At 35.4% G+C, this 11,509-nt stretch overlaps 1 protein-coding gene across 1 annotated transcript; it reads right to left on the bottom strand.

Moving 5' to 3' along the window:
• Positions 1-878: 878 nt before the first annotated feature.
• On the bottom strand, positions 879-1,877 carry LOC106823602 (putative olfactory receptor 5AK3). The gene has a single exon (XM_014829434.3). It carries the CDS (start codon positions 1,875-1,877, stop codon positions 879-881), a length of 999 nt encoding a protein of 332 aa, XP_014684920.3.
• Between the last annotated feature and the right edge of the window lie 9,632 nt (positions 1,878-11,509).

Here is an 11,509-nt window from a genome sequence, read left to right as displayed (position 1 = left end):
GTCCTGAGTAAATGTTTGAAATTTCAAATAAATAAATGGTTGCACAAAGTACTGATTCAGTCAAGATTGGCGTCTGTATTTTCTGTTCTCCTCAGTCTAGGCTGAGCCCAAACAGTCCAAAGTGTAGCAGATGATTTATGAAATAATGTATGGTTATGCCACATCAGATCATCACTACTTTATCATGTCAGGTCGGAAGATTCCTCTTGCATAAGTGCCAACAATTACTAATCATCCCTGGGCCAGAACCCGAAACAATTCTTTCCTCCTTCACGTAAGCCTCAGGGATTTCACCGCTTTTGTTGATTTGTCACAGAGTTCATTTCCTTTTGAGATTTATTTCACACAAGTATTGAATGCAGGGTACTATGTGACTTTCCATTTTGTGCCCTATTTCTTATTTGGCCACTTAGGCTTTCCAACATGTATTAAGTTTTTCTTTTTTTATCATCTTTTCTCCCCTAGGTTTATTGAGGTACAACGACCTAATTTGTATATATTTAAGGTGTACAACTTGATATTTTGATATTGATATACATTGCAAAATGACTGCCACAACCAAGCTCATTAACATACCTATCACCTCACATAGTTACCATTTTCATTCTTTTTTTTGTGAGGACAATGCTTAAGGTATACTTGAAATCTCAGCAAATTTCAAGTACATGGTACAGTATTTTAACTATAGTCACCATGCTGTACATTAGTCTCCAATTTTCCCCTCCAGGGCCTCAGGACATCCTCTGTCTACATTGCTAATGACTCTCCAGCAACTGCTCCTGGTCCTGGTCTTTCAAGATACTGGAACTTTCCCTGGATAGAAGATCTCTTCCTTCATGATATAAGACAAAGTCTTTGCTGAGGAGATTCTGGTCATCCTACATTGACTTCCGGTTAATTTTTTCTCTTCTCTTAGAATTTATGCAAGACATCATATTTGAAAAGTATATCTCCTTCTCTTGCCCAAATTTCCTTGTAGCTTCTTTTACTTCTTTATTTCTCAAACTATAGATCAGGGGGTTCAACATGGGAATCACAATGCCATAAAATATGGAGGCCACTTTTGTATTCTCCTGGGAATTATTAGAATGAGGCTGTAAGTACATATATGACAGGGTTCCATAGAAAATCATGACTGCTCTCAGGTGGGATGCACACATGGAGAAGGCTTTTTTCTTCCCTGTCGTAGAAGGCATCTTTAGGATGGCGACCGTGATATATACATAGGAAAATGTGACGATCAACACCGTGAACATCAGGTTAAATCCCACAAAGACAACAAGTAGCATGATGTTGATGTCAATGTTGGAGCATGAAAGGGTGAGAATTGGGGGAACATCACAGAAAAAGTGATTGATGGTATTGGACTTGCAGAAGGACAGTGAAAATGTAAAACCTGTGTGTACAGAAGCATTTATTGAGCCCATGACATATGAACCAGCTACCAAATGGATGCAGGCTCTTCGAGACATAAGTGTGGGATAGTGAAGTGGGTTACTGATGGCTACATACCTCCTCACTGCCATGGCAGCCAGGAGGTAACAGTCACTGGTTGCAAATGTTGCATAAACCAATAATTGTATGACACAACCCCTGAATGACATTGATTTATTTTCTTCTATGAAGTTTTGCAGCATCTTGGGAGCGATAGCAGAGGTATAACAGATATCAACAAAAGCCAAATGTTGTAGGAAAAAGTACATGGGTGTTTGCAGTCTGGAATCTGTCTTGATGAGTAGGATCATTCCAACATTACCCACCATGGAGGTCATATAGATCACTAGAAATACAATGAAGAGGACGTACTGCAACTTGGATTGGGCACCAAATCCGAGAAGAAAGAATTCAGTCACTTCGGTGCTATTTCCTTGTGTCATGACCACCAAAGTCTAGAAAGGACCAGGAAAAGAAGGGAAATATTGATGTCTTGTTGAAAGGAAAAAGGCTCCAACATTTTCTTTTTTTTTTTTTGAGGAAGATTAGCCCTGAGCTCACATCTGCTGCCAATCTTCCTCTTTTTGCTGAGGAAGCCTGACCCTGAGCTAACGGTCGTGCCCATCTTCCTCTACTTTATATGTGGGACGCCTGCCACAGCATGGCTTGCCAAGCAGTGCCATGTCCGCACCCGGGATCCGAACCGGCAAACCCCGGGCTGCCGAAGCAGAACGTGTACACTTAACCATTGCATCACCAGGCCGGCCTGGCTCCGAAATTTTATGTCACTTTTTTTCAGTTGGATTTTCACAGCAAACATTCACAATAGGGTTTATCGCTTTCCAAATATTCCTTCCATTTTCTTGATAAATAATCACCACATGAAAAAGTGATATGTGGGGCCGGCTCCACGGCCGGGTGGTGAAGTTCGCATACTCTGCTTTGGCGGCCCAGGGTTTCGCCAGTTCAGATCCTAGGCGCAGACCTAGCACCACGCATCAATCAACGGCGAGCCGATGTCCCACATAGCACAACCAGAAGAACTGACAACCAGAATATACAACTATGTATTGGGGGGCTTTGGGAAGAAGAAGAAATAAAAAAGAAGATTGGTGACAGATGTTATGTCAGGTGCCAATCTTTTGAGGAAAAATAAAGTGATGTGTGAGCCATGGATTCATTTTTAAAATAAAGATGGTTACAAAGAAGACTCAATTCTAATAGATGTGATTCTAAGAAATATAGAGTAAATCATGCTTCCACTGTATTAAACAGGTATCCATATTTGCTTAAAGCAATATAGCAATATGATTTAGACCTGTTAAACAGCCTATAGTTTTTCTAAGCAATTTATCATTTTAATCCTGGTTAAAACTCCTGAAATCTGTAGCATTCGCTTGAGAAGTTTGCTGAGATATGTTCATGGTCCACATATGTTTGAAGACTTCAGAATGTCTTTGTGCTACTGTCCTTAGTGTGCAACTGCCATCTACATAACTTTCTTAGCAATCCACATAATCCTCTCATTTTGTGTATACATGTATACATACATACGGATTTCTGTGATATAGGATTGCATTTCCCATTGCAAAATACAATTGAGCCTCTTGTATTTATATTTGCTAAGTCTGGCAACTTTATCTCTGTTCCTTATTGCAGCCTCCTCCAAGCTGTGTTCTCAACAGTCCATGTGCAGCAGAGCCCTCTGCCAGCATCTGCTTTCCTCCACTGCATTTTATATGATTGAGAACTTCTATTATGATAAGTCACTGAGATTTTGGGATTTATTTATTACAACATTTTTATTTTTACCAATGTCATTTCAGTTACATCTCACAATAAGGATTTTTCCAAAGGCACACACATATGAAGATATAAAAATAGTACAAGTTTTCAACCTGGAAAGTGGTTTGATGAGTGAAATAATTTATCAGACCCAAGAAGACCAAATCCTGAACCAGAAATGGGAGAGGCTGAGAATCACTTGATTTATACCTCAGAATCCTCAAAAGGCACAGGAAATGATAGCAGCATGTACACTGGAAGAGGGCTGAAAGATGTGTTGAAAGAATGAGTACTGGTTAAGAGCCTCTAAGAAGCAAGTTGTAGAGAAACACATCATTAGTAGCTCACATAAGATATCAAAGCCTCCTTCACTCATCAGTAACAAACAAACAAACATGGCTTACCCGATAACTGAAGAAAAAGAAAAAAAAGAAAAAGGCCACTTTGAGAAAGCAGAAACTACAAATAGAGAAGGGACTTTTTTTTTTGAAACTCACAAGCAACCTTTCTTCTATTCACACATGCACACACACAGACATATATACATGAGATTAATACACATAAATTGTAGGATAATTGTAACTTTCATGGAAGATAATTGGGTATGTAATTATTGAAGGATACATAAGGGGACTAAAAAATGTTGGCCACTATTTGCATTCTGAATTGTATTGTGGCTAATAATGTGGTTGTTGTATTATTATTCATATAATTTTTGTGCATTTATACATGTGAAATACTATGTAATAAAATAAATCGATCATTGTGGAAAAATCCACATCCCCACTGCGTCATTAGAGGGTTCCTTTACCCTGATGTCAGTAACTCTAAGCAGAGCTATGTACCTCTATAGATGAGATGGTCAGTAAGAGTGTGCCTTTAGGGGTAGGAATGTAGCAAACTAAGCCTGTTCTTGATAGGTGCTTCTCTGGTTATTCAAATGTTTTGAGAAATAAGCAGAGTGGGTTAACGTTATAGGTAACAGAAGAAGAAATGATTCTCTTCAATTCAACATTTAGTGAGGTCAGAGGAGAAATGAGTTACTGTAAGCTCCTTCCCCAGGTTAATTTGCTGTAAAATACCTGGAATTCAGCCCTTTCAAAGAGGCATGCATCCATTGAGTATAAGCACTTATCTGAGGAAGCCAGACGAGATCAGCGGTCCACTTAATCTAGAATCTCGAGAGGGTAATTATAATTACATTTACCATATCAATTTGAGTTTAATCATTCTGATTCAATAATACGTCATAATGATATGACATGGGGACTCTTTTTAAGAGCTAATGAAACCACAAGAAGCACCAATACCCACCTCCACAGACAAAAATCTGTACGTTAAAGATGAGTTGGCTCAGTACAAAATTCTTTTTCTCATCTGTGATGAAGGTATTTGCTAATCAATAGAGAGCTATGAAGGAAATCACCAACTACATGAGTATTTTGAATGTGCTTAACCCACACTGAGTCTCAGTGCTTCAGAAGCTTCATGCATATTCAGCACTGGGCAGTGGAAAGGAAACCAGCAGACCTGGGTTTGAATTCTTGTCGCACAAATTAAAAGAGACTAAGGATGTAACTAACTTCAGTCTCAGTTCCTTCCTCTGTAATAGAGATCCCAGAATTTACTTAGAAGTCAATGATGTCCTATGAAACACTGTTTATATTAACAAAAATTTGGAAATAGGGTTAAATAGATCACTGTAGATTCATAGTAAGGATCAATATACAGTCCAAAATGGATGAAATATACACTCCTACAAAAAGGTGTCCATGTCATCTTATCAAAGGAGAAAAGTAAGTTGTATAATAATAGGTAGAGTGGGTATCTTTTAAAAATTAAGCTCTTTCTCTCACTCTCACTCCCTCTTACTTTCGTTCTCTTTATTTCTACATGGAAAAAGGTGAGGTTGGATATATGCCGAACTCTTAAGTAATATCTATTTCTTAAGTAACCAAACTCTTAAATTATCCTTAGGTATGGAATTGAGTGAAAGAGAAGCTACTTTTTAAACTTATAAATTTCTGCATTTTTACTGTCATTTAGAAATGGGAATTCATGACTTTTATCATTTTAAAAATGAGGAAGACCATTTACATTTTATGAAATCATTGATATGTTAAGGCTTAAGTCTGCCATTTTATTTTTGTTTTAGTTTTTTTCTTCTGTATTTCTTTTCCTTGCCCTTATGTGAGTCACTTGAACTTCTTTTAGAAAACATTTTGATTTGTCCATAGTGTTTTTTTTTACTGCATATCTTTGTATGGCTTTTATATATATACACGTGTGTGGGATGTGTGTGTGTAAATATATATGCTATATAATTTTATAATATAATGTTAATTCTCTTTAAATTGATCCATAGACTCAATGCGGTCCTTATCAAAATTCCTGGAAGATGTTTTTTAGATATGGACACAATTATTCTAAAATTCATATGGAAGGGCAAAGTGGTTAGAATAACTAAAACAACTTTGAAAAAGAAATACAGTGGGATGAATTACTTCACCTGATATGAAGATTTATTACATAGTTATAGTAATTAACAATAAAATTTGCAGAGGGATAAACACAAAGATGGAGCAGAATAGAGAACACACAGGTACAGCCAACAGATTTTTGATAAAGGTGCAAAAGCAATTCAATAAAGGAAAGATAGTCTTTCAAATAAATAGTGCCAGAACAATTGGCAAAAAAATGAATGAATGAGTCTCAATGCAAATGTTACATCTTACACAATAATTAACTCAAATGATCAATAGATTTAAATTGAAAATATAAAGCTATAAGACCTTTAGAAGATAATATAGAAGAACCTTCATGACCCAGGGCTTACTGAAGAGTTTTTACACATGACACTGAAAACACAATCCATAAAAGAAAAACAGATCAATAAATTGGACTCCATGAACATGAAACATGAAAACTTTTGCTCTGTTAAAGATCTGGTCAGGAAGATGAGAAGGCATGCTACAGACTTGGAGAAAATATTTTCAAACCACCTTTTGACAAAGGACTCATACCTAGAATATATAAAGAACTTTCAAACTCAACATTAAAAAAACAATCCAATGAGAAAATGGATGAAAGTCACTAGCAGACAATTCACCAAAGAGGGCTATCTGGATGGTAAATAAACGCATGAAAAGATGTCCAACATAATTAGGCATTAGGCAAATGCAAATTAAGAACACGATGAGATATCAAAATCACTACACATCTATCAGAAGGGCTAAATAAAAAAACAGTGACAACACCAAATGCTGGTGAATATGTAAAGTAGCTGGATCTTTCATCCATTGCTGGTGAGAAAGTAAAATGGTGCAGTCACTCTGGAAAATATTTTGACAGTTCCTTAAAAACCTGAGTATACATTTAGCATACCACGAGTACTCACAGTCCTGGGCAATTTTGTTTGCCCAAAACTACATCCACACGAAAGCCTATAGACAAATTTTCATAACAGCTTCATTTGTGATAGCCGAAAACTGTGAACAATGAAAATGTCCTCTAATAGGTGACTGGTTAAGGAAACTTTGGCACATTCATACTGTGGAATATTACTGAGCAAAACAGAGGAAAATAGCTATTGATACACACAACAACTTGGATGAATCTCAAGGATTATTATGCTGGTGAAAAACTGTCAATCACAAAAGGTCATATAGTGTATTATTCCTTTCATCTAACATCTCCAAATGACAATATTATGCAGTTGAGAACAGATAAGTGATTTGCAGGGGTCAGGGTGGTAGGAGGAGAGTGGTGTGACTATAAGGGGTAGCAAGAAGCAGCCCTGTATGGAATCTGACATCTGTGATAGCATGGGTCTGTAAATTCATTGTAGTGGTGGTTGCATGAATCTACACGTGTGATAAAATGAGGTAGAGCTACACGCACACATCGTCACACACACCATTATCAAAATTCTGGTTTGATAGTATAGTATAATTATATAAGATGTAACCATTAAGAGAAAACTGGGTGAAGGATACAAGGACCTCTGTACAATTTTTGCAACTTCCTGTGAATGTACAATTATTCAAAATAAGCAGTTAAAAAAATGAAGAAATAGAGGCGAAAGTAAAAACTGCTTGCAGTGGTGTGGTGAGTGGTTCAAGTGGGCAAATTTCTGTAGTGTTGCCACCACAAGGCCAGGTATTGAATCAGTGCTCATCAAATGGCCATAATACATACAAATAATACATTAAGGGCATACAATATTAATCGATTGATTGATTCATTCAATTATTTGTTCATTCCTATCCTTTCCCAAGCCACACTCAGCCCAAACTGATTTCCCTCGCTCCATTTCCATTGCATCACCAGTGATGAAGGGATGCTTCCTGGTCTTGGGGCAAAGTTGGTGGAGCTATGGCTGTGACTCTTTCACTCTGCCGTTTCTTGCACACACTGTAATGATACATAGCTCATGTTAAAATATGAGATTTGCTTTGTTTTACTTACACAAATGTTGCCTCTAGATTCTCTTTCTGCAACTGGTGCAGTCTGATTGCCCTCTGAGGTCTCTCTGTGTGGTTCCTTTTAATTAGGGAGTTTATAGCTGGGGCCTAAGAGATTAACACCTGCTCCCTTAAGAAAATGAGGTTCTGGGCCGAGATGGAATTGGAAAAAACAACATTCATTAGCTGTTAGCTATTCTCTGCTGAATAAAACTTCCTATTTCCAGAGGGGATGAAATTTATTTTTGTATTCCTGCCTTTAGAGACTTCTGCTTTTGTTTGTGAGAACTGCCCTGCTATGGACAAATTATCTTCCTTCCCTCCTTTCCTTCTTTCTTGTCTCCCTTCCTTCCTGTCTCCTTGCTTTCCATTGTGTGTGTGTGTGTGTGTGTAACAAATAATCCACATGGCTAAAAATTCAGAAGTGTGAAAGTGTACAGAGTAAAAACCAATTCCCCCCTCTATACCTTGATTCCCAGTCTCTGCTTTCTCTCCTTGGAGATCACCACTGTTATAAGCTTCTGTCTTCTTCCAGATATAAGCCTTGCATCGTATTTGCAAACATACTAATACTTCTCTTCTTCCTTCCTCGCCCATACAAATGGCAGCGTATTATTGACAGTTTTCTGCAGGTTACATTTCACTTAATAATTCTGTGTGATCTGTCTATGTCAGTACAGAAAGAGAAGTCTCACTCTTTTTAATTACTTGCATTATATTTTGTTGACCAGCTGCATTGCTTAATATGTTTACTCAAATTCTCTTCCCTGTTGGTAGATACTTAGATGGTTTCCAATCTTTTACTATAATAAATAGTTGCCATAAATATTAATGTGCATAAGTGTGAATATATCTCTAGGATCAAAAGATATTTATGGGAGGAGTCTCCAAGTCAAAGGGTGTGAACACTGTAAGTTTTTATATGTATTGCTCAACTGTTCTTCAGCACAAGGCTCTCTCAATTTAAACCACTTCTAGCAAATTTAGAGTGACTATTTCTGCAAAACCCCTCTAACACAATGCTAAGAATCTTTTATTAAATGTTGTCATTATGATAGGCAGAAAACAGCATATTTTTGCTTTATTTGTTTTTGTCTCCTAAAAATGAGATTGAGCATCTTTTAATATGTCCAAGAACCATTAGTATTTTCTTTTTCTGTGAATCGTCTGTTTAAATATATTGCTGTCTTTAAAAAAAAAGTATTTTTTTTGCTTTTATATTGATATTTTGAGTCAGAAATTCTTCCTTATAGAAATTGAAAATATTTATTCCTCAATATTAATGATTTTACATTGCTAATTGTCTATTTTGCCATGCAAAAACTTTATTTTTATGCCAGAAGTTTATTTTGTATTTTGTGTCATGTTTAAAAAGGCCTTCTTCACTTCAAAGATTTTAAAACATTTAACATTTATCTATTACCTGTAAGGTTTAGTTTTTACTTATTTATTTGTTTTACAATCTACAGTTATATTATTTTAGTCATTAGCCTTAAATATGTAACATGTGTATTTTAACCAAAACTGAATTTATTCGTCTCTTTAGTCTAGTCCTGAATAAGACAACTTTCTGACAGATTTTTAATTCTATCTGAAAAGCTCATTCATAAATTCCAAGGTATTTTGCCTAGAATTTTAATTATAACTGCATTTAAATATACATACAATTACTGTTATCTTATGACAATCATAGTTTTTAGGTTGGCCAAAATGTCCTATTGATTTTTTTTATTGAGGCATAGTGATATATAATATTATATTAGTTTCATGTATACAATATAATGGTTGGATACTAGTCTATATTGCAAAATGATCACCATAATATTAAGTCTAATCAACATCTGTCATCGTAATACTTACAAAATTTTTTTCATGTAATGAAAACTTTTCAGATTTATTCTCAAGAACTTTCAAATATGCAATCCCGCATTATTAATTATAGTCACCATTCTGTACATTATATTACCATTATTTATTTTATAACTGTAAATTTGTACCTTTTGACCCTTTTACCCATTTTGCCTACACTCCACACATCACCTCTGGCAACCAACAATCTTTGTCATCTGTGAGCTTAGTGTATTTTTATTTTTTATTTTTTTAGATTCCACATATAAGTGGATCATGCAGTATTTGTATTTCTCTGTCTGATGTAGTTCACTTAGCAGAGTCACCTTAAGGTCCATCCATGTTGTCACAAATGGAAAGATTTCATTATTTTTTATGGCTGAATAATATTCCATTATGTATATATATAATGGATTTTCTTTACCCACTCATCCATCAATAGACACTTAGGTGTTTTCCCTTCTTGGCTATTGTAAATAAGCTATGATGAACATGTGGCTGCATATATATTTTTTAGTTAGTGTTTTCATTTTCTTCAGATAAATACCAAGAAGTGATATTGCTGGATCATATGGTAATTCTATTTTTAATTTTTTGAGGAACTTCTATATTGTTTTCCATAGTTGATATACCATTTTTAAATTCCCACCAAAAATGCAGAAAGATTCCAATTTCTCCACATCCTAGCCAATATTTATCTTTTTTTTCTGATTATAGCCATCATAACAGGTATGAGGTAATATATTAATGTGATTTTGATTTGCATTTCCCTGATGATTACTGATGTTGAGTACCTTTTCACGTACCTGTTGGCCAATTGTCTGTCCTCTTTGGAGAAATGCCTGTGTAAGTCATTTGTTCAACTTTAATTGGAGTTATTTTTGTTTTGTTTTGTTTTGCTGTGAGTTAGAGGAGTTCCTCATATATTTTGGATTTTAATCATTTATGAGATATATGCTTTGTAAACATTTTCTCCCATTTCTTTTCATTTTGTTGATTGTTTTCTTTGCTGTGCAGAAGGCTTTTAGTTTGCTGTAGTACTACTGGTGTATCTTTGCTTTTGCTGCTTGTGGTTTTGGTGTCATATTCAATAAATCATTCCCAAGACCATTCTCAAGAAGGTTGCCCCTATGTGTCTTCAAGGAGTTTAATAGTTTCAGGTCTTATGTTTAAATCTTTAATCCATTTTGAGTTTATTTTTATCTATGGCATAAGATAGAGGCCCAGTTTTATTCTTTTGCCTGTGGATATCCAGTTGTCCCACCACCATTTGTTGGAAAGACTATCCTTTGACACTGTGTATTTTTGGCATCCTTGTCAAAGATCAATTGACTGTATTTGTGTGGATTTAATTCTGGAATCTCTGTTCTGTTCCATTGGTCTATACATCTATATTTATGTGAGTACTATATTGTTTTAATTACTGTAGCTTTGTAATATATTTTGAAATCAGGAATTATGATGTCTCTAGCTTTGTTCGCCTTCTCAAGATTGCTTTGGCTATTTGGGATCTTTTGTGGTTCCTTACAAGTTTAAGATTGTTTTTCCTATTTATGTAAAAAACATCATTGAAGTTTTGATGGAGATAGTACCAAATCTGTAGATTGCCTTGGGTAGCCTGAACAGATTATAAGTATTTAGTCTTCCAAACCATGAACATGGATGTCTTTCCATTTATTTGTGTTTTTAATATCTCTCATCAATATCTTGTACCTCTGCCTTTTTTTATGTTGTTATTGTGATATATTACATCTTTACACATTGTGTGCCCATTAGTGTCTGTTTATAATTATTGTTTTATGTGTTTGTCTTTTAAATCTTTTAAGAAAAAATGAGGAGTTACAAACCAAATATAGAACAATACTGGCTTTTATATTTATCCACTTGATTACCTTGACTTGTCCTTTATTCCTTCATATGGCTTCAAGTACTGTCTGTTCTTTCATTTTAGCCCGGATGACTCTCTTTAGCATCTCTTG

This window comes from Equus asinus, chromosome 17, assembly GCF_041296235.1.
Source record: "Equus asinus isolate D_3611 breed Donkey chromosome 17, EquAss-T2T_v2, whole genome shotgun sequence".
Lineage (NCBI taxonomy): Eukaryota > Metazoa > Chordata > Mammalia > Perissodactyla > Equidae > Equus > Equus asinus.
This window is presented reverse-complemented; position numbering and strand designations above follow the sequence as displayed.

Bases quoted from the DNA above. Each gene is read 5' to 3' on its own strand.
- LOC106823602 (XM_014829434.3), bottom strand. From the start codon at position 1,877: ATGACACAAGGAAATAGCACCGAAGTGACTGAATTCTTTCTTCTCGGA.